Source organism: Myotis myotis, unplaced genomic scaffold (genome assembly GCF_014108235.1).
Source record: "Myotis myotis isolate mMyoMyo1 unplaced genomic scaffold, mMyoMyo1.p scaffold_m19_p_11, whole genome shotgun sequence".
NCBI lineage: Eukaryota > Metazoa > Chordata > Mammalia > Chiroptera > Vespertilionidae > Myotis > Myotis myotis.
Genome location: NW_023416315.1, coordinates 47,356,103 through 47,383,150, shown reverse-complemented (window position 1 = coordinate 47,383,150; position 27,048 = coordinate 47,356,103). Strand labels below are relative to the sequence as shown.

The window sequence follows — 27,048 nt, the reverse complement described above, 5'->3', positions numbered from 1 at the left end:
CAGGGCTCACTATAGGACTCTCCTGGGGCCGGCGTTGGAGGCTGGGATGACTCCTAGCTGAGGGGCTCTTGGTGCCCTGGGAGCTACCAGACTAGGATGAAGGAACCAGATACTTTCTGCCCTCTAATTTAGTCACGAAACCTCTTTGGGAATCAGCTCCTTGAGGGCAAAATATACACAAGTATATTGATCACTCAATAGTGATCTCTCCCTATCTTTATACTCTTAACAGCCAAAAAAAAAAAAAAAAAGTCTTATTTCCAATTATTTAGATTATGAAAAGCTTGATTTCCTGCATATGCCTTTGAAAAGCAGAACACTGCTCCCCCCCCACAAAAAACAATGTTTTAGAGGGTCCCTTCTGCTCTAATAAAACTCCACTGAATTTGTCTGCTTAATTTCTCAACTAGTTTTAAGATTTGCCTCCTTCAAAAAGAATGAAGGAGAAAAATCCCAGTTAGTTGGGTTCCAGTCGCATGGAGGCTTTCCCATCCGAAGCCACAATGCAGAAACCTCGGCCCTGTGAACATGCAGTCTGCAATCTGGACACCTTTTATTTAATTTCAAGAATTCCCTTTGCATGGCAAACAGGGGTCTGAGGAAAGCCAAGCGGTGCGGGTGAGGGAGGAAGCAGAGCGCTCACAAATGTGGTGCCAGGTGCAGGCTGCCCACTGTGCTCCCGGATGGGAGAGAAGTGGGGTGGATGGGCGGCGCAGGAAAAGTCATTCTCAACACAAACAAGGGTCCTGGGGCATGCCACCCCACCCCAGTGCCTGGCCATGCAAGACGCAGAAATGGAGACGGTGGCCCCTCAGGACCATGGAGCATTGCACCAACACAAGGGAGTCCTCTGGGCGCCTCCTGAGGCGCCTGCAGGGTCTGGAGCAGAGGAGGTCTGTGTCCACGTCCATGTCCGTGAGCATGGTCAGTTAACAGATAGCACCGGTTGGGAGGCTCAGGGCAGGAGAGAGACTGAGGCTCTCGGCCTCTAGCACCCACTGCCTGGCCCTCCTGGGAAGAGATTCACTTCCTCGATGGCGGCCCCTGCAGCATGAGCCTTGCTCTCACCCTTTGGCTCTGGGGAAACTGGAATAAATCATCAGGGTGAGCTCTGACCCAGGGCACCAGCTGCCTCTGGGGGGCCGGGTCACTACTGTGTAGTAGCAAGATGGGTTGCACCAGGTTGAGGGACTAGAGGTGGGAGGGACGGGCTGGGGGATGGGCCCTGGGCCCCAGAAGTGCCCACATAGGAAGAGTCTTTCGGAAGCACATCCTGAGGCATTCTGTTGCCCATCTGTTCCCCATTCCCAGTAACCCCACGAATTGTCCCCGGTGGCTTCTGGTTACTTTTGGTGGGTCAGGGGCAAGGGAGAGACCAGGAGAGGCAAGGCCAGAGAGGTCTGTCTCTCAAACACGGGAGGTAGGCAGTGTGTGTGGTGGGGACACTGCGCTGGGTCAGGAGCCCTGGTCCCAGCTCTGCCGCTCTTCTGTAATCTGGGCTAAACCATCTGGCCTGCACCTCCTTTCCTTGGTTACCGAGTCAGGCAAACCCTACCCCCACCTACCACAGAGGGATAGGCTAAGGGTGAAAATAGATAACGGATAGAAAACACGTTTAAAAAAGTATAAAGCGCTATTCAAACGCGAGGCAGTGTTGTCGTCATGGAGGTGGCATCCCTTAGCACATCCCTCAGCTCAGTCACACCTTTGCTTCCTCTTGCAGCGTCTCGGCCTTGGGACCTGATTTCCTGATCTCGGGCTTCCGAGACTCCCTGGCTGCTTCCCTTGATCACAATCTGTGACCCCAGTGGCCAAATGGGCACTCCAGGTGTCTGCGGGCGTGCGGGAAGCCTCTGGCCTCCTCACTGTCCCTCCCGCACCTTCCCTGCGGGAAGCCGCTCAGCCGGCCCCTTGATCCACCTAGGAGATGAGCTGGGCCGTCCATTCAGGCTGGACAGGTCTAGGGGACCCCTGTCCAACTCTTGGGGACCCTGTTTAGAGTGTAATTCCTGTTCCCGATTTCCAGCGGGTGGCAGGTGGAGGGAGGGAAGGCGCACTGGGAGCCACAGCAGGATCGAGGGTCGTCAGGCCGCCCCCAGGCCCTCCGCACCCCTGCGCCTGCCGCTGGCCCTCCCTCCCCCAGCCCAGCCCTAGTCTCGGTCAGGCGGCGCCTGCAGGGGCCGCGGGGCGCCCAGGCCAGGGCCCCCGCTGTGCACACGCAGGTGGTCCTTGAGCGACTCCTTGTAGCGGAAGCTCTTGCCGCACTCGCCGCACGTGTAGGGCCGCTCGCCCGTGTGGATGCGCTGGTGCTTGAGCAGGTTCTGCTTGCGGATGAAGCTCTTGCCGCACAGCGCGCACTGGAAGGGCCGCTCGCCCGTGTGCAGCCGCTGGTGGTTCTGCAGGTGCTCCTTGCGGCTGTAGGTCTTCTCGCACTCGGAGCACTTGTAGGGCCGCTCGCCGCGGTGCGTCATCTGGTGCCGGATGAGGCCCGAGTGGCAGTTGAAGCTCTTCTCGCACTCGGCGCACTCGTAGGGCCGCTCCTTGGTGTGGCTGCGGTGGTGGATGATGAGGCTCTTGCGCACCCCGAAACTCTTGCCGCACTCGGGGCACGAGTAGGGCTTGCTGCGCGCGCCTTGCAGGAGGCCCCGCCGGAGCCCGCCCCCCGGGCAGCAGCTGCCGCAGCCCCCACCGCCCCCGGGTCCCCCGCCTGCGCCCCCGCCGCTGCCAGCCTGCGCCCCGCCAGCCGGGCCCCGCTCCCCAGCCAGTGCTGGGAAGCTGTCATCCAGCAGCCCGGCCGCGCCCCGGCTCAGGGGGCCGCCGGCATTCTCGGCCACCGGAGGTGGGGGCAGGCTGGGTTGAGCGGGCTGGGGCGGCTGGGCCGGGGCCGGGTTCTTCACCAGCAGCAGGTTGTCACCTGGGGAGGAAGAGACAGAGAAATGACACCCTGACAGAAGCTCTGACCGGGACCCCACACTGTCCCTGCGAGGGGCCCAGGTGCTTAACTTACTCAAGTTGAAAAGCTTGTCTAGAGGCCAACAGGAATGGGCTGTGGGGAGCTGGGACCATATCTACCCTCCCAGGTGAGTCATCTTTCTACCAGGCAAGCTGCCTTCCGACTTGTACAGCAGCCTGGTCAGCTGGGTGGGTGTGAGTCCCATCCTGAGGCCTGACCCCACCTGGACCCTGACCACGTGTGCCTGGGGCCCCGTACCCCAATGTGGAAGTGGCTGCCCAGCCCGCCTCCCCAGGAAGCCTATTCCTGCTCCTGCAATGATGCCTTTTTCGTTGCACCCCCATGTCTCAAGGACAAGTTCCCAGTTTTCCTGTACCGTGAGGCACAAAGTCCAGGCTGAGCATCAGAGCAGTGACCTTTGACCCAGGATTCCGCCTAAGGAACTACTCCCTCTGCAAACTGGAGTCTTTTCATCTCTCTACCCTCCATCACCTCCCCAACCCCCATTTGGCAATCCTTTCCCCTGGGTGTCCCCCTCCCCCACTCAGGGGCAGTCCATGGAAGAAGAATAAAGGTGAAGCTTGCACCCTGTCCCCCACCTCTTGTGGGCATCCCTTTCTCTCCTCTGCCCAGGACCCATCTGCTCCCTGGAGGCGACTTTTCAGTCCACATCTGCCACACTCCTACCCCCATGCTCGTCAGTATCTGAAGCCCGTTCTCCTTCTATGTCACCCCTAAACAGACTGGGCCCAGCCTGTTCTCTCTATGCCAATCACAACTGACCAGCAAACAACAAAGAGCCCTCTCCAAAGGACAGTGGCCAGAGCAGAGGTAATGCTCAGGCCTCAGTCAGCATGTCCAGGACAATGCCTGCGGCCTCGCTGCTCCTTCTACTCCAACCTGCTCCCCTCATTCTTTCACGGGCATTTCCCAGAGGACCCTGAGGACACCACTTACACTAAACCTCCATCTCAGGGACTGTTTCCCTAGAAACCCAACCCAAAACAGCCCTAATGCTACTCTGACGATTCCGCAAACGCGGTGTGAGCACCGGGCTGCTTTTGTCTCCTTTGTTCTCCCTTCCTGACCCAGCTTAGCTCTGTGGTCAGCGCTGCGGTCACTCATGGTGAAACCCCCTCACCCTCTGTCCTCTGTTCTGCCTGCAACCGGAACCCACTGCTGCGTCCGGCCTCAAGCAGCTGAGGAGGGCTGGAGAAGTCACTCATGTGTCAGAAGGGCCTCCACTCTGAATTAAGTTTGTCTCACAGAGAGTGGGATGTGCTGACCTGGGTTTGAAATGGCCCTTCAGGTCAGGAATGACTTGTGTCCTTGGCTCTTACATGGATTTTAAGCTCTTAGAGGGTGTCAGGAATATGGATTCAACATTCCGATCAACCAGAAGAGGTGATGGTACTGGGTCTGGCAAGGAACGCTACCCTGATGCTAAGGGTGTTAAATCCCCATGAACATATGCCTAAGGTCACTGGTTAATACGTGGAGCTTCAAAAAATGCCCAGGAGACCAAACTGAGTGAGACGTTTGGTCAGAAACCTGTTGGTGGTGATGGTGGGGGGGGAGGGGGGAATCCCCTCTCTCTACTCGAGCTTCAGGATCTTCACCAGTGACACGGGGGTGCCAGCTCAGGGCTGGCTCCGGCCAGTGCTGTCTAGACGTGAGCCATCAACTCCTGTCAGCTCTGTCCCAGCCCACTCTCCTTTCCCTACTGTTATGGGCTAAATTATACCTCCCTCCCCTCTCCCACACCAAAAACTATAAAAATCTGAACGCCCAGGACCTCAGAATTCAACCTTATTTGGACACAGGGTCCTTGCAAATGGAATTAGTTAAGATGAGGTCCCCCTGGAGGAGGGTGCCCCTGATCCAATATGACTGTGTCCTTATGAGCCTGGTGAATACACAGATGCCACGTGAAGACAGAGGACTAGGGTGACACACTCACAAGCCCAGCAACACCAAAGATTGCCAAAACACAAGAAGCTGGTAAAGGCAAGGAAGGATTTCCTAAGCTTTCAGAGAGGGTGTGGCCCTGCCCAACACTTGACTTCAGACTCCTGGCCTCCTGACCTGTGAGACAACACATTTCTGTTTTTTAAAGCCACCCAGTGTGTGGGCCTTGAAGACAGCCCTAGGAAACGAACATGCCTCCCAGCCTGCAAAAGGAAAGGGGACTGCCTCTGGCACAGACTGACGGAAGGCTGCCTGCCCCAACAGAGCATCGCCTTATCAGGGGGTAGGCTGAGGGAGCAGCCATCCCTCTGGACAAACACCCAGGGGCCCCGGGGGCGCCGCACACAGCACTTACTGGGGCCAGAGTCTAATCCCAGCTCTCCTTCCATTGAGTCGCGAGGGCCCCACGGGTACGGCTGCTCCTCCTGCTTGATCCATGACAAAATGTCATGTGCTGAGATCAGAGACTCTGTTCGTGGAAAGAAGGCAGTCTTAGCATCTGTTCATTTCTGCTGAGCATCCCATCAAAGGCTCGAAAACCATCACATGCAAAGGCTGCAGCCCCAGCTCTCGGGGCAAGTGGCGGTTTTGGTATCAGTTTCATTTACTGGCAGTCCTCCCCCCTCATGCCTTCATAAACGGGATATCACTGTGCTCACTACATTTCCCGGTGGTCAGGGAGGAGGAGGCTTGTCCCAAAGTGTGTGTGGCGGCAGAGCCAGGATTAGAACCCAGGTCTCCTGACTATGCCCACTGAGCCCCAGAACAGCCTGTAGGTCCAGGACAAGCCAGAGGGCAGCCTGGTCTCTGAAGGCCCACAGGATCGAGGGATGAGAGGTGGAACTTAAAGATCAGCGATGGGGGAAGCCGTGAGCAAAGGTCGTCATAAGAACTGCACTCTATCAGGAAGGCTTGGCTTTCCCTTCTGCCCTGGAGCCTCTCAACCTCCCCATTGTAAAGCTGTAGAGTTGGTCTTCTCTTCCTGGTATGCAGGGGTAGGGTCAAACTTTGGGGTCATAATTACCAATTGAGATGACACTGGAGTTCTCCAGGTCTGCAAGCACATGTCAACACACACACACACACACACACACACACACACACACAGGCCCAAGGCAGGTAGGGCGTCCCAATTATTATTTTATGTTTTCCTTTATGCCTAGACCCTCCCCAGAAGTTTTCCTGGGAGACATATAACTAGTATTCACTCAAGCAAAATTCCAGCAAGTGTAACTATACATTTACAGACATATACACAACGGTTATATTTGTTTAAAAATCGGTGCTGAAGTAATTTTAGTATTAGTTACATTAACACAGTAAATTGTCAATTAATGACTCCTCTAGAAAAACCCTTTCCACTTTCTAAACTCTGTACAAAGTTGCAGCCCAGCTGGAGTGGCTCAGTGGTTGAGTAACCTATGAACCAGGAGGTCACAGCTCGATTCCTGGGTCAGAGCACATGCCTGAATTGCAGCTCGATTCCCCAGTAGGGAGCATGCAGGAGGCAGATGATCGATGATTCTGTCTTTTTTTTTTTTTTTAATATATATTTTATTGATTTTTTACTGAGAGGAAGGGAGAGGACAGAGAGTTAGAAACATCAATGAGAGAGAAACATCAATCAGCTGCCTCCTGCACACCCCCCACTGGGGATGTACCCACAACCAAGGTACATGCCCCTGACTGGAATTGAACCCGGGACCCTTGAGTCCGCAGGCCAACGCCCTATCCACTGAGCCAAACCGGTCAGGGCCCATGATTCTGTCTTATCATTGATGTTTTCATCTCACTCTCACTCTGTAAAATGCTATATAATAAAAGCCTAATATGCTAAGTGGCCAGTCATCTGGTCGTCTGTTCAACTAATCAAAGCATAATATGCTAATGATATGCTAAGGCTACTCAACCACTTGCTATGATGTGCACTGACCACCAGGGGACAGACAGTCAAATGGTCAGCCAGTGGCTATGATGTGCACTGACGACTAGGGGCAGACTTCTGACTGGTAGGTTAGCTTGCTGCTGGGGTACGGCAGATTGGGACTGAGCGAGATGGGTAGGACATGCCCTGGAGCCCGCTCGCAGTCCCTCCCCGGCTGGCCAACCTCCCGTGTCCCTCCCAGGCCTCGATCGTGCACCAGTGGGGTCCCTCGGCTTGGCCTGCACCCTCTCACAATCCAGGTTGAGGAAAATCCCCTCCCCAGTGCACAAATTTTGTGCACCGGGCCTCTAGTCAATAATAACAAAAAACTCAGCAGCCTTGTCCTCCCAATATTCCAGAGCACCATGCTCACCTGAATTGGGGTCCGTTGGAATATCTCTCTCTGCCAAGTCCTGCTGATCCCACACGCACGGGTTCTCCTCCTGTTTGATCCGGGACAGGAGGTCCTGGGCAGAGGCTGGCGAGTCTGCAAGTGGGAACAGACCAGCAAAGGTGTCAGGGGACACAAAAATGCCCACAAGTCTTTGCTTTGAGTAAATCTCTTACTACATGCAGTTGTGTCTTTTTCCTACAAATTGGGTGTAACTAACGTATGATAATTAATTAGAGGTTTAAGTCAGGTTGGCCTCAAATACTGGAGCTTTTGCTGCAAATAAGTGGATTCTATTGGGGAATGATGTAACAGTGACTTCAAGAGTAAGTCCTTCTGTGCTTGGGAACTTAACTCCTTAGAGGAGATTCATGCTCAGGTACTGAGTACTATGAACTGAGTACTGAGCACCACCATAGAAGCAGCTATTCCTCATGTGGGGATTTTCCAGGAAAATCATACCTTCTCGGAAGCCTTTTATCTCAACCATTTTAGTGGGCTATTTCTAAGATGTATTCTACATCTCCTTTCTTCTTCAGAGGCCATCACACCTCATTTACCCTCCACTGCCCTCTCATCTCTGAAAGATCTCTCTGAAGATAGCAATGCTGCAGTGCCGTGGAGGACTGCATGACAAGGGCTTTTCTCCACTCAGCCTTTGTCACTTGCTTATGGATGTGAGGCTCTGACAAAGGGGATGAGGTTTGTGAGCTCCAATCTGTGGATTAAGAGAGCTGCCGTATGCTAACATATTGGGTGATGTCTCATTTTATGTCTCCCGGCCTTTCACACCACATTCTGTTGCTTGGCCTAACCTCTGAATGTTTCTTACTTATTGCTCCCAGGACCTTCTGAGAACAGGGAAGTAATAAACAATGTCCAGATATTTGGCCAAACATTCTAGAGGTTGCCGTGAAGGTATTTTTTAAAGAAGAGATTAACACTGAACTCAGTAGACTTTGAGTAAAGCAGATTACCCTCCATAATGTGGGTGGGCCTCATCCAATCAGTTGAAGGCCTTAAAGAAAATGCTGGCCTCCCCCGGGGAAGAGGAACTGTGGCCAGCGGACCAGGTCTCCAGCCTGATAGCCTACCCTGCAGATTCTGGATCTGCTAGACTCTACAGTCACAGAAGCCATGCCTTCAAATCAATCAATCAATCAATCAATCAATCTGTTCTCTTTCTCTCTACACCCACACCCCCACACACCCCAACACACACACACCCACAGCCCCCCCCACACACACCACCCCCCCAACACACACACCCCTATTGGTTCTCTGGAGAACTTCAACACACATGTGCTCTAACAGAGTTCTCACACAGAGTTCAGCTGCAATGCCATCTAAGAGGAACTCCCCAGACTACCCTACAGGACTGCAACCGAGCTGGTGCCTGGAGGCCACAGCCCATGAATTTCTGTATGAAACAGTGAACACTCTTCCTGGTCAAGAGCAGGTCTTACGGACCGACACATTCCCCCATCCACACAGCCTCATAAAGTGCTGCCCTAACCTCGCTTGTCAAAAGGAATAGTTAAAAACATATTACAAAGAACAGAGAAAACCAAACTAAGCCCAGATGTGCTGGCAAATCATCATGCTGTGTGCCCCGTCTGTGCCCCAGGGGGAAACCCTGTCTCTCCATCCATCCTGGACATACAGCTCTTCAATTTCCAGCTCAGGTAGACAATGCTGGGACCTGCAGACCCTGCTGAACCTTTCCTTTCCTCCCTGGTGTGGGCTCACTCACCGGTAATGGACTCCGTGGGGATAGCTCTTTCCTCCAGCCCCCGCTGACCCCGGACACACAGGGCTTCCTCACGCTTCACCTGAGACGCGTCTTGTGCAGGCACCAGAGGCTCCGCTCCTGGGACATAAAATCATATCATTTAGTGTCTTTTTTTCTGAATGACTGTCATCTGGATGTGCTCTTGTGGTCAGGAGCAGGGACGAGCACAGGGGGTCTCGGGATCCTGCAGGCAAGTATGGGGAACCCCAATGAGCAGAAGTTCTAGGAGCAGAGACATTCAGGGGTTAGGCCAAGCAGCGGTTCTCAACCTGTGGGTCGCGACCCTTTTGGTGGTCGAACGACCCTTTCACAGGGGTTGCCTAAGACCATCCTGCATATCAGATATTTACATGAGGAACTGTATTTAAAGGGCCAGAAGGTTGAGAACGACTGGGCCAAGCAGCAAAATGTGGTGTGAAAGGCCAGGAGAGAGTTCTAGAAACAGCCCCACGCCGGGTTGGGTGCTAATCAGGTTTAGTCTGACCTTCGTGTAGGAGGAGTTCATTGGTCCTGTTTGTCACCCGAGTCAGAAAGAGGTGGCCAAATATACACACTCATACTCCCATGCACCCTCTCACACAGGCATATAATTAGCAAGAAGTTAGACTAGGCAAAGAGCTGCAACTCAACCCCCCATAAGAATGCACAGCATGGCATCCTTACACATAACAGACAGGACAAGACCCTGACATCTGACAAGAAGGCATTTTCCTCCTGCGCTGTCCTATGGCTTGACGTACCAGCCCTGGCAGGAGACAGCTCAGGCAGCAATAAAGAGATTAGAGGAGCAATCGGAACATGTGGTCCTGGTCTGAACTCTGCCCCAGCCCAGTAGATGAATCACTTGACTTCTCTGGCTCTGCCTGCTCATCCCACCCATAAAACGGACACAGTGGTCCCTGCCCTACGGGCACACTGATGGGCCATAACTCAGTGCTGTCACTGTGAAAGGCTGCCTCGGCCGCTGACCTCAGACGGTTGTAGGTTCTAGGTACTCCAGCCTAAGCATCTTTGCCTAAGCATTTTCACTGCACAACTAACAGGCCATACGGCAGTTTCAGTCATAATAGATAAAAATAAGAAAATATAAGAGAGAGACATAAAAAGGATGCAATAAAACATGAAAATCAAAGCAAATAAAAATCCCCAAAATAAACAAACAAACAGAAACAGACTCATAGATACAGAGAACAATTTGAGAGTTGCCAGAGGGAGAATGGGTTGGAAGGATGGTTGAAAAAGGTGAAGGGATTAAGAAGTACAAGGCAGGAGAGAAACCAAGATGGCGGCATAGGTAAACACCGGAAATTGCTGCCTTGCACAACTACTTCAAAAATACAACTAAAAGACAAAACGGACATCATCCAGAACCACAGGAAAGCTAGCTGAGTGGAAATTCTACAACTAGAAGGAAAGACAAAAGCACACTGAGACTCTGAGACTCAGAGGAGGTGCGGAAGTAAAGTGCAGAGGTACAGAGGTGCATGTGGAAAGGGATGGAAACTGAGGACGCGGTTGTCTTTTTGAATCGGGAGGTAGTCTCAAGCTCCCGACTGCTCTGAACTCCAGTTCCAGGCGAGTCTCTGGGGACCCAGACTCATACGGGGAGAAACTGCACTGTCTGGCAGCGGGCAGAACTCGGAACTCGAGGGCGGCTTTCTCTCAGAGGAGCTTGCAGCGATTACCGGGACACTGAGACCTGGGGCCTCTTAGGGTAGGACTAAGGATCAGCCATAGTTGTTTGCTCCGCCCTGTTGATTCCCTGAGACCCCGCCACACCCAAGCTGTGCACAGAGGCTTTTGCATATGAATGCCCTGGCCCTTTGCAACCTGAAAATTACCTAACAACCTGCAGCTGGGTCAAAGAGGCCCAGAACTTCCAAAAGAAGGCCCAAGGCCCACAGCAGCTTGCATTGCTTCACAGCTGGGCCTTATCTGGGCACCTCCAAAACCCAAACAAAGAAGAGGAATCTGCAGATCTCTCCGTAGCTCCTGCTGGGTAGCCTCAGGCAGAGGCTAAATTAGCACCTCCTTAGAGATTCAAGAGCCAGTGTACCCAGTGGTCAGAAGGGGACCATCCAGATTACAACTCCTCAGATCCATAAGAGACACACTCAGGGGGCAGACTCAGTGAGCACCAAAGCCCCACTGAAGCAAGTCTTGCCCCAGAAGGGTGTTTCCAGCACAGAAGTTCTCCCACAGTAGACACAGCTGATTCTCACAGCCAATTGGCCTGGAGGTCAATTCCTCTCAGTGATAACTACAACAATCAAGGCTTAACTACAACAAGACTGTGCACAAAGCCCACAAAGGGGTGCACCAAGAGTGTCCACCTCAGGTAACTGGGGAGGCTGAGCCACTGGGCCCTATAGGACACCTAGCACACAAAGCCACTCTATCAACACAGGGAAGCACAAAAAATGCGGAGACTAAAAAACAGGACACAAATGACAGAAACGGAGGAAAGCAAACTACGGGATATGGAGTTCAAAACCACACTTTTAAGGTTTTTCAAGAATTTTCTAGAAACCGCCGATAAATGTAGTGAGACCCTCAAGAAATCTAGGGAGACCGCCGATCAATTTAGTGAGACCCTCAAGAAATCTAGGGAGACCCTCGAGGTTATGAAAAAGGACCAAATGGAAATTAAGCATACACTGACTGAAATAAAGGATATTATACAGAGTTCCAACAGCAGACAAGAGGATCGCAGGAATCAAGCCAAAGATTTGAAATCCGAAGAAGCAAAAATCACCCAACCGGAAAAACAAAAAGAAAAAAGAATCCAAAAATATGAAGATAGTGTAAGGAGCCTCTGGGACAACTTCAAGTGTACCAAAATCCGAATTATGGGGGTGCCAGAAGAAGAGAGAGAGTGAGATATTGAAAACCTATTTGAAGAAATGATGACAGAAAACTTCCCCTACCTGGTGAAAGAAATAGACTTACAAGTCTAGGAAGCAAAGAGAACCCCAAACAAAAGGAATCCAAAGAGGACCACACCAAGACACATCATAATTAAAATGCCAAGAGCAAAAGACAAAGAGAGAATCTTAAAAGAAGCAAGAGAAAGACATTCAGTTACCTACAAGGGAGTACCCATATGACTGTCAGCTAATTTCTCAACAGAAACTATGCAGACCAGAAGGGAGTGGCAAGAAATATTCAAAGTGATGAATAGCAAGAACCTACAACCAAGATTACTTTACCCAGCAAAGCTATCATTCAGAATTGAAGGTCAGATAAAGAGCTTCACAGATAAGAAAAAGCTGAAGGAGTTCATCACCACCAAACCAGTATTATATGAAATGCTGAAAGGTACCATTTAAGACGGGGTCATCAAACTTTTTAAACAGGGGGCCAGTTCACTGTCCTTCAGACCGTTGGAGGGCCGGACTATAGTTTAAAAAAAAAAAACTATGAACAAATTCCTATGCACACTGCACATATCTTATTTTGAAGTAAAAAAACAAAATGGGAACAAATACAATATTTGTATTTGCATGTGGCCCATGGGCCGTAGTTTGAGGACCCCTGCTTTAAGAAGAGGAAGAAGAAAAAGGTAAAGATAAAAATTATGAACAATAAATACACTTCTATCAACAAGTGAATCTAAAAATTAAGTGAATAAATAATCTGATGAACATAATAAACTGGAATATAATAGAATCAGGGGCATAGAAAGGGAATGGACTGACTATTCTCAGTGGGGGAAAGGGGTGTGGGGGGTGCAGGAAGAGACTGGACAAAAATCATACACCTATGGATGAGGACAGTGGGAGGGGGGGTAAGGGCAGAGGGTGGGGTGGGAACCGGGTGGAAGGGAGCTATGGGGGGAAAAAAAGAGGAACAACTATAATAATCTGAACAATAAAGATTTAATTTAAGACAAAAAAAAAAAGAAAGTAAAAAAAAAGGAGTATAAGGCAGTACTTACAAAACAGTCGTGGGATTTAAAATACAACATAGGGAATCTACACTAATAAAAGACAAACATGCAAATTGACCATACTTTTGCTATGCCTTAAGCCACACCCACCAGCCAATCAGAGAGGCTATAGGCAAATTAACCCAACCAAGATGGTGGTTAATTTGCATATACCTGCTGGGATGGAAGACTGAAGACAACGTGGAAGCAAAGCGCTACAGAAGAGAGCAAAGTAGAGGCGGCGGAGACAGGAACAGAGCCAACGCTGCAGAGGCAGGAGGCGGGAGGGGAAACCCAGCAGGAGCGGCTGGGAGCAGGAGGGGAAGCCCAGCCGCGGGAGGGGAAACTCACCACAGCGGCTGGGAGCGGGAGGGGAAACCCACCACAGCGGCTGGGAGCGGGAGGGGAAACCCAGCCGCAGGAGGGGAAACCCAGCCACAGCGGCTGGGAGCAGGAGGGGAAACCCAGCCACAGCGGCTGGGAGCGGGAGGGGAAACCCAGCCACAGCGGCTGGGAGCGGGAGGGGAAACCCACCACAGCGGCTGGGAGCGGGAGGGGAAACCCAGCCACAGCGGCTGGGAGCGGGAGGGGAAACCCACCACAGCGGCTGGGAGCGGGAGGGGAAACCCAGCCACAGCGGCTGGGAGCGGGAGGGGAAACCCAGCCACAGCGGCGGGGAGCGGGAGGGGAACCCCACCCCAGCGGCTGGGACCGGGAGGGGAAACCCAGCCACAGCGGCTGGGAGCGGGAGGGGAAACCCACCACAGCGGCTGGGAGCGGGAGGGGAAACCCACCACAGCGGCTGGGAGCGGGAGGGGGAACCCAGCCACAGCGGCTGGGAGCGGGAGGGGAAACCCAGCTACAGCGGCTGGGAGCGGGAGGGGAAACCCAGCGGCATCGGCTGGGAGCGGGAGGGGAAACCCAGCGGCAGTGGCTGGGAGTGGGAGGGGAAACCCAGCGGCAGCGGCTGGGAGCGGGAGGGGAAACCCAGCCGCAGGAGGGGAAACCCACCACAGCGGCTGGGAGCGGGAGGGGAAACCCAGCGGCAGCGGCTGGGAGTGGGAGCGAAGCCACCTCAGCGGGTTTCACTCCCTTCCCTGCTTCGCTCCAGCCGCAGGAAGCCCTATTCTTGGAGGAATCTTCCTGCAATGGGCCTGTAGTATAGTCAATAATATTCTAGCCCTGGCCAGTGTAGCTCAGCAGAGCATCGGCCTGCACCACTAAGGATTACAGGTTTGATTCCGTGTCAAAGGCACATTCCTAGATTGCAGGTTCAATCCCTGCCCTGGTTGGGGCTCGTGTGGGAGGCAACAGATAGATGTACATCTCTCCCTCTCCCTCTCTCCACCCTCCACACACACACCCCCGGCCCCGCCTTCTTCCCTCTGACCCACTCTCTCTAAAAAGCAATGGAAAAAATATCCTCGGGTGAGGATTAAAAAAATAAAAATAAAATTCTAATAATTATGTATGGTGTCATGTGGGTACGAGGTTTGTCGGCATGATCACTTAGTAAGTTACATGATGTCTAATTACTGAGGTGTACACGTGAAACTAATATAATATTGTATGTTAACTATAATTGAAAATAAAAAATGCTTTAAGAAGAAGGAAAAACTCTCTGGTAAACACTGAAAAATTTTCAATATATATATAAATAATAATTCAATACAAGAGCTATGGAATCATAAAAATTGACCAGTTAACCCAAAAGAAGGCAAAAAATGTAGAAAAAAATAAATGAAGAGGCCCTGGCCTAGGGTAGTTCAGTTGGTGAGCGCATCACCCTGACCCACCAAGGTTGCGGGTTCAATCCCCAGTCAGGGCACATACAAGAATCAATCAATGAATGCGTAAATAAGTGAAATGTAAATGAATATTTCTTTCTCTTCCTCCTCACCCCCCCCCCAAAAAAAAGATTTAATAACACGAACACTGTGAGAACCTTGTCAATGCAGATGAAACCAAACTGACAATCAGCTTAAATACGTGAAGCCTGTCAAACATAAACCAAAATGTCAGCCAGTTATTTGATCTTTTGTGGTGAAATTGCCTATGGCCAATTGTGTGGCAAAACATATGTGGCAAAGATGCTTACAATAAAAATGCCAAACACAGGCACGGACAGGTGAGCTATATGCTAAGGCAGAGAATGCAGTTAGAGCACAGATTTCACCGGGTCCAACATGGCTTAGGAGAGCGGCAGCCCCGAGAAGGGACCTGCAGGGCACAGTGGGGCGGGAAGCCTAGCACCTCCCACCCCAGTGAAAGCTGACCAGGGGTGATGCTGCAGGAGCGGGGTTTCCTTCTTGAGTGAGGAAACAGCCTTAGGGGTAAGAAGTCTGCCTGTGATGTGGGGGTCGTGTGAGAATGGATGACGATACTGGAGATGACACATGGGCAAGAAGCAGCAGGCCCCCAGCAAAACTGCACGTCCATGCACACTCCCTTTCCGCCCTCCCATGGGGCTGCCCCCAGGTCTCAGGCCTCTCACTGCAGGTCACGGTCAGGCCTGGGATGCTGCAAGCCTGCCTGGTCCCCTTCTCTCTCCCCAGCTTGCCAGGGCGTCCAGAGCTGCACGGCTCTATCCCAGCACCCTGGTGGGCTTTCAGGCCCTGAAATCTCTTCCTGTGAGTGGCCACCGAATTTCAACGGTGGCAGAACTGGCCCCACAAACAACGCAAAAGAAGCCCCTGCTGCCCGGCCGGTTTAGTTCAGTGGCTGAGCGTGGACCCAGGCATCCAGAGATCACCAGCTCATTCCTGGTCAGGGCACGTACCTGGGTTGTGGGCTCAATCCCCAGTAGGGGGTGTGCAGGAGGCAGCCAATTGACGTGCTTCTCTCTGATTGATGTTTCTCTCTTTCTCCCCCTCTCTCTAAAAATAAATTTTAAAAAAGAAGCCCCTGTTGAACTGAGGCAATGCGGGGGTGGGGGGGGTCAGGGTCGGGGCAGGGCTTTTCTCCTGCCCTATCCTGGACCTGGGGTTTCTTTTTTAGCTGCCATCACCTGTGTCAGGATCCATCAGGATTTCTCTCTCTTCTGGGTTACGCTGCTCCCACACGCAAGGCTCTTCCCTGGGCTCAGCTTGGGATGGGGCCTCTGGCTTGGGCCCAGGACCGTCTGCGTCTGGAATGAGTTGGAAGGAAGGAAGGACTGAGTGAAGCTGAGCAAGGGGTTATGATCTAGGGCGTTGGCAGAACTCTCCCCTCCCCCCTGCTGAGTGCCCCTCTTGGTGGTAGCCGTTATGTGAGCACGTCAGGTAATCAATCTCTTAGGAGGAACCTGAAAACGAGTCCATAGATACCCCAATTTCTGGTGTGGAAATAGCTAGTCTCGGAAAGCCAACAGCAGGCCAACTGTGGCTTATCCAGGCTGCTGGGACGTAGCCCTTCCAACCGTATTCCAAAAGAGTGATGGCATTCGATTCTATAATCAGCCCTGTTCCTGGATTTTTCATTCTCATCTGATTAGGAACCATTCTATCTCCTGTGCATTATAGAAACAGCCTGGCCAGGTAGTGTGAACGTGGGCTGAAAGCACGCCATGCCCCTCGGTAGGACCGCGGCCACGCAGGCGGGAGGGGTGCTCACCCAGGGACATGAGGGTTTTGTAGTTCTCCTTCACAAGGTTGTTGTAAAGCTCCTTCTGCCATCCATCCAAGTTCTTCCACTCGTCCTCAGAGAAGTACACAGCAATGTCGACAAAAGTCACCGGAACCTGGGCCAACAAGAGTTTTAGTCCGCACCTCCCCTTCCCTCCCTTTCTCAGACCTTGGGGCCCATGTGACCGTGGAGCCCGGCCTTTGCTCTCCAGGGCTCCTCGTCCTCCTAACCCAGCCCGCTCCACTTCAATGGGATCAGTCCATTCTGTTCCTACCTTTGCTTCCAGAACAATGATGGTCAACACTGCCTTCTTTTTTTTTTTTTTTTACGCATTTACCATACCCTCTGTAATTTCACTTTTAAGTTACTGGGTTCATGAAGGCAGAGCTGGAGGAGTCATTGTGCTGCTTTTGGCGCTCAGGGAGACGGGGTGTGGTCAGTTCTGAGTGGGTATCGGTGAGCCAAACACAGTAAAACCCTGTTATAAAACCTGTATTTCTGGTCAGGTCACCTCTGGGCACACAGTGACATTTTTGGTCACTACCCATGTAATAGCTAAAGGCATGCGAGGAAGCCCGGGATCGCCACCTGCTTTGTTCACAGCTATGTCCCAAGCTAGAAGCACAAAGTTTGAAATCAAGACATTTGCTGAATGTGCTGAATTGCGGTTGCCAATATCAGGAAGTTCCACTGTAGCCTGAGTCACCCACCATCTACTGTCAGTCCCTCGTTATCCCAGGCAGTCTAATCTGTTATCTAAGCTGTTATTTCAGTTTGACAAGGATACTTGTCTGTCACTCACCAGCATGGCCTCACCTGGGACTGAATCGTTCAAAATGGTTTCACTTCCATGATTTTAATAACAGAACTTCCCTTCTCTGACCACAGAGCCTTACCTCCCACCACTTTCACATCCCTAATGGACCAGCCTTTCACCCTCTCTCTGAAATCCAACCCCTCAGGTCTCCCCCAGGCTCTAAGCCTAGTCCACCAGTCTCCTACCTGCACATACAGAGCCACCTGTGTGCAAATGAGAGACAGCCCTCAGGTTTCCGCTCACTGGTGCACAGTGTGGTCGGTGGGCAATGTCCTCCCATTAATTAGGAATGCCAGCCCGTGCACCAGTGCTCACAGCCCTAAGGGCCTCCTGCACAGGCACAATGCACACACCTACATGCTGATCACAGCTCACCAGCCATCTTGAGAAACAGACTCCCTGGACCCTCAAGAGACTTGGGTGAGTCCCCAATTTGGAACAGCCAATGCAGACCACTTTCTTCATTTTGCTTCCCTGCTGCTGATAAAAATCACAACATTCTGCGGTGACGCCCAGTGCATTCATATCCCTTGCCTCAGGCTGCTCCCTGAGAGGCTTCTTTCAAACTCTACCCCACGTTCCCCAGTCTCTCCTTGATCTCGGGGAGCTGTTGGCAAGCTCCCTTTTCCTTGCCCTTCTCTTTCTTGCCAAGCCAAACCCCTCCTCATGTGCCCTTCATTTCTCCTCTCCCTCCTGCCTGGGAAACCTAACCCAAATGGCCATGCAGTCCCCCCTCCACTGGCTCTCCCTCCAGGGTCATCCAACCCAAGAAGAACCCCACTCAACTCTGCTACCGCAACCAACTCTACATTCTCCTTTCACTTGAAACATCCAAGACACACTCTGTGCTTTCTTCTTCACAACTCACACATCCTTGAACCTCTTAATGTGTCTCTACTAACCCCCACTCTCTGGACCCCACCCTGGGGGCCATCGGTGGTCTCCTGCTGTTAGCCTGCACCCTTTTAAAGGTCCCACCACCTTGGTGGAATTTTTCTCCTGTTTGGTTTCCACAACGATGCTGCCTCCTGCCCTCGTGGCTCATGTCTTCTTTACAGCTTCCTTTTTCTCCCCCAAGACCCAAGGTCCTGCCCTTGCCCTTCCCTGTTTCTTCACTCTTCCCTTGGCAATTTCATTCTTTTCACAACTTCAACGGTTACCTCTTTGTAGAGGACACCCTTCAATTTTCGTTGCTCCCTTCATACTTCACATTTCGACAGTCTTCTGAGTGGCTCCATTTAATCATCTTTTAAATACCTCAAACTAAACGTATCCAAAATCAAGTTCATTATTTTTTTGACATCCCATCTCCTCTGTCTCACTTCACCATTTCTGTGGACTGTCAACATCCTAGAACCATATTCTCACAGCTGGAAATTCTCACAGTCACTTTTGAAAACTTCACTATGTCAGGATACATCAGAAGTCTGAGACATGGCCCGAGCCTACAGTCTAGCTCAGGGGTGGGCAAACTTTTTGACTCGAGGGCCACAATGGGTTCTTAAACTGGACCAGAGGGCTGGAACAAAAGCATGGATGGAGTGTTTGTGTGAACTAATATAAATTCAAAGTAAACATCATTACATAAAAGGGTACGGTTTTTTTTTTTTTTTTAGTTTTATTCATTTCAAACGGGCCGGATCCGGCCCGCGGGCCGTAGTTTGCCCACGGCTGAGCTAGATAGATAAAAAGTACCCACAAATTATCTGCAAACCAATGAACAGACACAACAGAATCTAAGAGGCATAAAGGATCTGTGAGCCAACAGCCTTCCTTGAATCTGACAAACAGGATGCATCCAGCACAGCCAGGAGTCCACAATGAATTACAATAATTGCTAGCAATATGAACTTATATTCTCATAGTGCTTTATGGTTGTGGGGGTTTCAAATATGTCCATATATTTTTTGACAGTCCCTTAAAAAAAGCAGAGTCTACTTCTCTCCCCCTTGAGTGTGGGCAGGATTTAGTGACTGTCTTCTAAGAAATAAATGAAAAAGTGATAGCGTATGATTTCCGAGACTAGGTCATAAGAGACACTGCAGCTTCCATTCTAGTCTCTCTCTTGACTCACTCACCCTGAGTGAAGTCAGCTGCCATGTCAGGAGGATGCCCAAGCAGCTCTGTGGGGAAGCCCAGAAGGGGAGGAACTCAGGCTTCCTGTCAACAGCCAAATGAGTGAGTGATATTGGAGGCAGACCCTCCCACCTCAGTCAGGCCTTCAGTCAATAGCTTCATGAGACTCTGAGCCAGAACCACTCAGCTAAGCTGTTCCTGGATTCCTAACCCACAAAAGGGGCAAGATTTTTTAGGCTGCTACATTTGGGGGTAACTTTTCACACAGCAATAGATAACTAATACATAGTGTTGTCCCATCAGCAACACCAACAAATCCTCACAACTCCATGCACTAAGCATGTTATCACCTTCGTTTTCCAGAAGAGAGCACAAGCTCAGAGAGACCAGCTGGAAATTTCCCAGACTAGTATTCATTTAAACTTCACTTCTTTCAAAGGAAGGATCGAAGATGCTCAGCGATAGCAAAACACCTACCTGACCAATGGTAAGGAAACCAGTACATATGAAGCTGAGATCCAAACCCTAGTCCTCTGATTGCAGACCCCACACCATTCCATCATTCTGTGATGGCACACGTCAACTCCGGGGTCCTAATACTGATCCAACGCACAGAACACACCACAAAGCCACATAAGGACAGAGCACCGAGGTCAACCATAAAGCACTGTGAGAGGTGCTGGTTGTGCTGGACAGGCACTGTAAAAGCCATACTGAAAACCAGTTTTGTGGACTGCGGTGGCAGGGACGGCTTTAGGGAGGAACCAGGCCACTACTCCAACTAGGTTCTATGAGGGCTCAGTTAACCTGTGTCTAGCAGCTCCTCTGGCGAAATCACTGGGCGTTGCCTCTGCAGATACAGACATAGAAGACCCGGTCCCGTACATGGGAGTGTGAGCTCTCCGGCTGGAGTCACTCAGTAAGAATTTTTTTGCATACCGACCAACTAGGCACAGAGACACAACAGTGAAACAAGCAGACCTGACATTGTGGTCAGAGAGAACCGACCAAGAAGATAAAAACAGGAGTCAATATTTAAGAAGCCTGGTGGCGTAAGTGCTCGGAGAACATGAGAGCAGGCACAGAGAAAAGAGCGTGCTGGGGTTGGGGAGGCATGGCTCCCTGGGGCCACAGAAGGGCACAATGATCCAGTGACGACTGAGCAGACCTTGGCGGAAGTGACAGGGAGGGAAGGAACTTTTCAGTGGAGGGAAGTCCCTCAGGGGGATGGACAGTGTGATGGCAGAATGGTAAACGGCCACTGTGCCAGGAAGGAGTGGGCAAAGGGGTGGAGTGGAGATAAGGTCAGAAAGGTGGTCAGAGAGAGACAGCCATTGGCAAACCAGAGGCTTAACGCTGAATCAGACGGGAAGCCAGGTGAGGGTCTTAAGCAGAGGGGTAATATGACTGCCTGATATTTGAAAAGGACCACTCTGGCTGCTCTGCTGAGGGCAGGTCATGTGGGCTGGGGGACAAGGACAGAGACAAGGAGCGCAGGCACGCGGCCATGGCAAAAACCAGATGAGAGATGAGGGTGGTGGGAGTGGTGGAGGTTGCAGGAATGGTCAGACTATGGATGTTATTTTGAAGAAAAATCAGATGGTATTTACTAAATACTGGAAGTTGGTGTGAGAAAGAGGAAGGAGTGTGACCCCAACGCTTCTGTCTTGAGCAAGTGGAAGGATGTAGTTGTCTTCCCCAGAGATGAGGACAACTTTGGGCAGAATAGGTGTCAGGCAGAGCGCATCAGCTCAGGTAGGTCATGTTAAACCTAAGATATTTACCGACACCCCCAGGGAGATGCTGAATGTGAATCGCATTCAAGGAAGTGTGGGCAAGGTAAAGAGCAGGAAGAAATGACAATGTTCGGGAGCTGACAGCACACAGATTGGGTTTAAAACCCTGAAACTGGATGAAATCGTGAGGGAGGGAGTGTAGAAAATGAGCTGAAGGTCAGACAGAACCCTGCCCACTCCAAACATAAGAAGTCAGGAAAGGAGGTGAAACCAGGGAGGAAGAGAGGAGCAACTAGTGAGGTGGGAAAAGAACCCCGAGATGTGGCCTGGAAGCCACAGGAAAGGTGTCTCAGGGAGGGAGAGGTCACCTCCAGGAGATGCTGCGACGGGCCAGGAGGAGGAAGGCTGAGAACCGGCCACTGGCTTTAACACTAAGAAGGGCATGAGGGCTCTGGCAAGACCAGGAGGATGGAAAGGTGGTAGCAGAGCCTGATGGGGTGGGTGCCAGGGAGCATGATCCAATGAACACATTAAATGAGACCACGGAGGATGCAGCAGCAGAATCCAGTGAGAAACTTGACAGGATGGATGGCCCAGTTTCTTCCACAGAGAAATTGCAAGAAAAAGTGAAGGAGATGGAAGAGGAACCTACAGATTCAAAAAAGACTTAGGAGACAAAGCAATCACAATGAACAGACCAACAAACAAATGGGGGGTGGGGGGATTACAACATTTTTTAAAGAACCGGAAACGTGAACACCAATTGGATATTTGAGGAGGTTGAAGCGTTTGCTGTGGTGGTAATAATATTGAGATTATTCATTTTTAAAAGGAGTCTTTACCTTTTAGAGCTACATAGAGAAATATTTATAAACACAATAATTAATGTCTGAGATTTGCTTCAAAATAAAATGGGAGAAGGCGATGGGTAGGGATTTAGATGAAACAGGATTGGCCAAGAGTTGATCATTATTGAAACTGGATGATGGGTTTGCGAGGTTTCATTATACTCTTCTAGCGACTTAATTTTCTACAATACAAAGGTTAAAAAGGGAGGGAAAGAAAGTGGAAAAGCAAGAACTGGAGACATACAGACCAGTTGAAGGAATTCTGCTCTACAGCAGAGCTGAGAATCTAGGCACTAACTGGAGGGAAATTCAGGGGCCAGGGGGATTTTCGATTGCACAGCTGGCCAGTCCCAGAAGAACAGGGGGACATGCTGGAGTGACTTCCTGGAGTAAGTGACAGGGGACAGGGAGCCCATGGGAACAGAACAGGCAGAGTGCACAAGGCGGACGGACGGATGAATGCCATGGCTGCACGTGGACGTCACCTGTGAGTGACTCCAGTTTTTCAGTGGACTAGAAACCAGGGCCATGGACAGAAAGTGAGGTGTTGATGAGCCAGGGGAACACGATTGGAATGGGAACCGGAGCATGAATTCTCTGCGAATGGAATAGGAACTGTGAGAGGGGACACCGGAGGGTAATGGTTATGACTTTCAAGGGATTCCAATCAGCATGGTTTGGGTCTGTCTCCAGCATACACAAAGATAACCAAGGACAATTGGTCACTCGGTGCCAAGTGGAAAACCCAAGCATGAAAGCTTCAGGAATTTGCAGACACCTAGACATCTCAGGGAGGGGAAAGGTCAAGGACAGAAGCATGCAGACTCTGTGGGGACTGGGAGGAGGCTACCTCCTGGAGGGAGAACGTTCCACCACATACCTTGGGGACCTCCCCCTTGCTGCCGGGGGGCAGCCGCAGGACCCAGAAGTTCCTGTTCCTCAGCAGGTTCTCCATGTTCTCCAGCCGCCTCTGCAGCAGCCCGTACTCCTGCAGCAGGGTCCCCAGCACGGCCCACTTGCTCTCCATGTGGTTCCCGAACTCCACGGCCGTCTTCTCACAGTCGGCCAGTTTCTTCTCGGCTGTCCCCGTCCGTCCCTCCAGATTTAGCAGCTGGCTGGCCTGGGCATCCACCTTCCTCTCCACTGCTTGAATGGCGGCCACCACGGTCCAGAGGGAGATCTCGGCCGTGGGCAACTGGGGCTCTCTCATCACACGGTCAGGGAAGACGGGTGCCCTGTCTGGGAAGGGCGGGAACTGAAAAGGCATAGGTCGCCGGGCATCCATGTCCCATTCTTGAGCCTGGGTGTAGAGGGAGAAAATGACAACCTGGGATGAGACCCTGTGTGGCGGGGGAGAGTGGCCTAAGAGCCCAACGAATCAAATGCCACAGATTCCCATTCCTCTGCCAAGCCCCTGCCTCTCAGGCTATGGTGTGCATGAATATCCCCAGCAACAGCTCGAGCAGCCACCCACCCAACCTTCCCATTTCCAACCAGTCAATCCGGTCACTAGTTCACCCATTTTGAGCTTTGGCCTAAAATGTCACATATGACTTTCTTTGAACAGAACAGCTACTTTCCTCAAGGGCTAGACTTAATGAAGAACTCTTTTCTTTATTTTATTAATTTCAGAGAGGAAGGGAGAGGGAGAGAGAGACAGAAACCTCAATAATGAGAGAAAATTACGTATTTGTTGCCTGCCTCCTGCACGCTCCCCACTGGGGATCGAGCCGGCAACCCGGGCATGTGCCCTGACCAGGAATAGAACCGTGACCTTCTGGTTCATAGGTTGCCACTCAATCACTGAGCCACACCAGCCAGGCATGATGCACTGTTTAGGATGGCCTCATGTTTTCTGTTTCAAGGTGAGAATTTTCATGTAAGTCAGTGGTTCTCAACCTTGGCTGCACATTAGAATCACCTGGGAATCTTTTTAAAATCCCGATTTCTGGGCCTCATCCTCCGGAAATTCTGTTTCTTTGTTATGGGGTGGGGCCACAACATTAGTAACAAAGAAACAGAATTTCCGGAGGATGAGGCCCAGAAATCAGGATTTTAAAAAGATTCCCAGGTGATTCTAATGTGCAGCCAAGGTTGAGAACCACTGATGTAAGTCATCTGACTCTAACCTTCCCAGCAAACTCTAAGCAGGTTAGGGCCACTAATGATGATCTCTGCTTTGAAGACAGGCAGCCGGTCCTTCTACAGCACCTGGTTTCATCGCCACCTGGAGCGAGCGACTCTAAGTGCGGCTGCAGGTAATGAAACACAGTTCAGGTCAGTGGTGCTGACACCTTCCCAGCAGAGTCGCACCAGGGGGGACACCAAGCAGCCCAAGCGAGAGAGCAGACGAGCAGCCTTTTTTCCATATATAACTATTGGTTCAGCTTCCTTCCAAAATGAGAACAGGTTTGCCAAAAAAATGTCACTCTCTGAGGAGGGGAGGAGGAGACATCCCTAAGAGGAAGAGAAGACCTCTCAGCCCCCTCCCTGCCTCCTGGGGAGGGGTACCCCATGGGTGCAGGTTGAGAGCTGAATGAATCCTATGACCAAGTGAGGTTGGTGACCATTCACAGGTGACCTGGGAACTGGCCCCACACTGGACCAGCACCCAGCAGTTACTGGGCAACAGTGGGTCTAATAGCGGCCTCTCCTTGCCACCAGGGACAGGAAGAGGTATCATTTTCTGTTCTTGCTGCTGCTGCTGCTGCTGAAGTGGCCTCAGGCTGGGCAAAGTGGAGACCTGTTGCTTAGAGGTGACCTGGGCAGGCCTGGGGCAGGCATGCCAACTGCCCTCTCTAACTTGGAGCAGCTGTGACGGCCACAGAGGAACATCCCACAGCTTCCGGGAAATCACTGACACAGGAGGAAGGGGACCAGGCCTCTGGGCCCCAGACCCTGCTAAGAGACAGTGGTATTTCCATCCAAGCTCTGCACACGGGCTCATTTAGGCTTCCTTCCTGCCTGGCCCACAGAAGGCAACAAGGGCTAACCGTGGAAGTCGGGGAAGTCACCAGGCCCAGCTAACTTTTCTGCGGTTTGGAGACCTAAAACTGAAGAATGATCAGACACAGCACCCGGCTGACCGGTCAGAGCCCGCTGAGAGAACCAGGCCATCAGCTGGGGGGCTCTGGGCCCCCCAGGCCTGCTCCCAGGCTCTCCCGCAGGCCTCTGGCCCGTGCACACAATCCCGGCGCACTGGCTCCCAGACTCGCCCGCATGCTGAGGTCCCCGCGGGGCTTTCGGAAATGAAGGGCGCCTGCTCGCCACCCCACGGACGCGATTTAACTGGTCTGGGATGAGGCCTGGGCGGCAGGAGTCTGAGAGTTGCTCAGGTGATTAGAATATGCAGCCAAGTTTGCCAACCGCAGGAGGGAAGGCAAAGTCACCTCTCCATGGCCCCGTCACGCCCGGTGCAGGGAAAAGTGAATGACTCGTTACACTTGGTGGAAGACGGTCATAGGTTTAAAACAGCTTTTCGTCCCAGTGGCTACAGTGTAACCCTGCGGAGGCGGCCCAGGCGCTACCAGCAAACCCTCCGGCCCCCGCAGAGGTGAGCCGGGCCGGGTGCGGGTCCCCGGACCACGCGCTCCGGGCCCTTGGGCCCCGCGGAGCCTCCTCCCGGCGCCGGCACTGGGCCCGGCGGCACGCGGCCTCGGGGGCCTGCGGCTCTGCGGCGCGGCCCCGGCCGGCCAGGGTACCGGGATCGGGGCCGGGCCTGCCTCGGGGCCCGCCCGCCACCGGAGCCCGCCCGTGCCCGACCCGCCCGGGGCCCCGCTTCCGCGCCCGGGCCCCCCGGTGCTCGCAGCCCCGCCCCCACGGCCAGGCGGCGCGGCCATGGCGTTGGGCTGGGGCTGCACCCACCTGCATGGGCGGCATTCCCTCGGCCATTTCCCCGCGCAGCGCCGGATCCTGGTGGCAGACCTCCTCCGGGGGCAGAGCCTGGGCCCAGCTCCAGCTCCCGCTGTCCAGCCCCAGGCCCTGAATGCCCAGCTGCTGAGGCTGTGGCCGTGTTGACACAAACTGCATCCTGGGAGTGCTGTTCCCCGCTCGGGCCGGCCAGGGAGAAGAAGAACGTTCTGCAGGCGCCTTCCCCCTCGCCGGGGCCGGACAGCTCCATCTACAGCCCGTAGGAGCAAACAGTCCCCTTTGGCGGCGCTCCCCGCCCCGCCCAGCCAGCGCGCCAGCCAATGGCTTCCGAGTCCCTGCCGGCCTGAGGGACTGACGGGCCACGGCCCCCCCAAAGCGGCCCCTGGGCGGCTATGCTCCTCAGTGCCCTTCAGTCTGGGGTGGCCTGCGCTAACGTCCCAAACAATGCAGGGCACTGAGTTCTGCTAATTCTGCAGATGTACTGGGCATCCCAAGGGAAATGGTGAATGACCCTTTGGGGAATTTTGCAAGAATAATTGTGTCTCCAGACTCTTCCTTTGGCCTTTCTCCCTTCCCTCTCTCCTTTGCAGGCTTCATCTCCCCACTCTCCCTCTTCCCAATCCAAATTTACCTGGACCAATTCCAGGCCTTTGCACTGGTATGGATGATGGAGAAGTGATCGGGCTAATGTGTCAGAGGAGGGCTGAACTCTTCCTACCAGGAAAGGTGCACTGCGTTTTAATAGCAGCCTCTTCCAAAATCTTTAAATGCAGGTCAAAGTTACTTTGATCAACCAAAGGACTTATATGCAAGCATATAGGCCTAACCAATGGACACAGACAACAGGGGGGTGAGGGCATGAGGGGGGGGGGAGGGGATAACGTGGGGATAAGGACACATATGTAATATCTTAATCAATAAAAAATATATTTAAAAAAATGCAGGTCAAAGTTACTTTGATACTTCAGGCCAAGGAAGAAGAGGAACCAAGGCGAGGCCAGGGTAGACGAACGGAGAAGATAGGGGGAAGGGAGAAAATTCATTAATTCCTTCCACAAATATTGCCAGGTGCTGCTTAGACAGAGGTTGGACTTTGAGGTTGGATACACCTGAGTTTAAATTCCAAAATCACCAATCACTAG

General features: G+C 52.2%; 1 protein-coding gene across 1 annotated transcript; it reads right to left on the bottom strand.

Annotated features, from left to right (window-relative positions):
* Positions 1–531: 531 nt before the first annotated feature.
* ZNF282 (zinc finger protein 282) lies at positions 532–26,181 on the bottom strand. Its single transcript, XM_036328405.1, has 8 exons — positions 25,901–26,181; positions 22,917–23,336; positions 16,548–16,674; positions 15,964–16,083; positions 8,990–9,106; positions 7,219–7,332; positions 5,277–5,390; positions 532–2,914 (listed from the first exon to the last, which is right to left on the bottom strand). Exons 1-8 carry the CDS (start codon positions 26,063–26,065, stop codon positions 2,151–2,153), a joined length of 1,941 nt encoding a protein of 646 aa, XP_036184298.1. The 5' UTR covers positions 26,066–26,181; the 3' UTR covers positions 532–2,150.
* Positions 26,182–27,048: the final 867 nt, after the last annotated feature.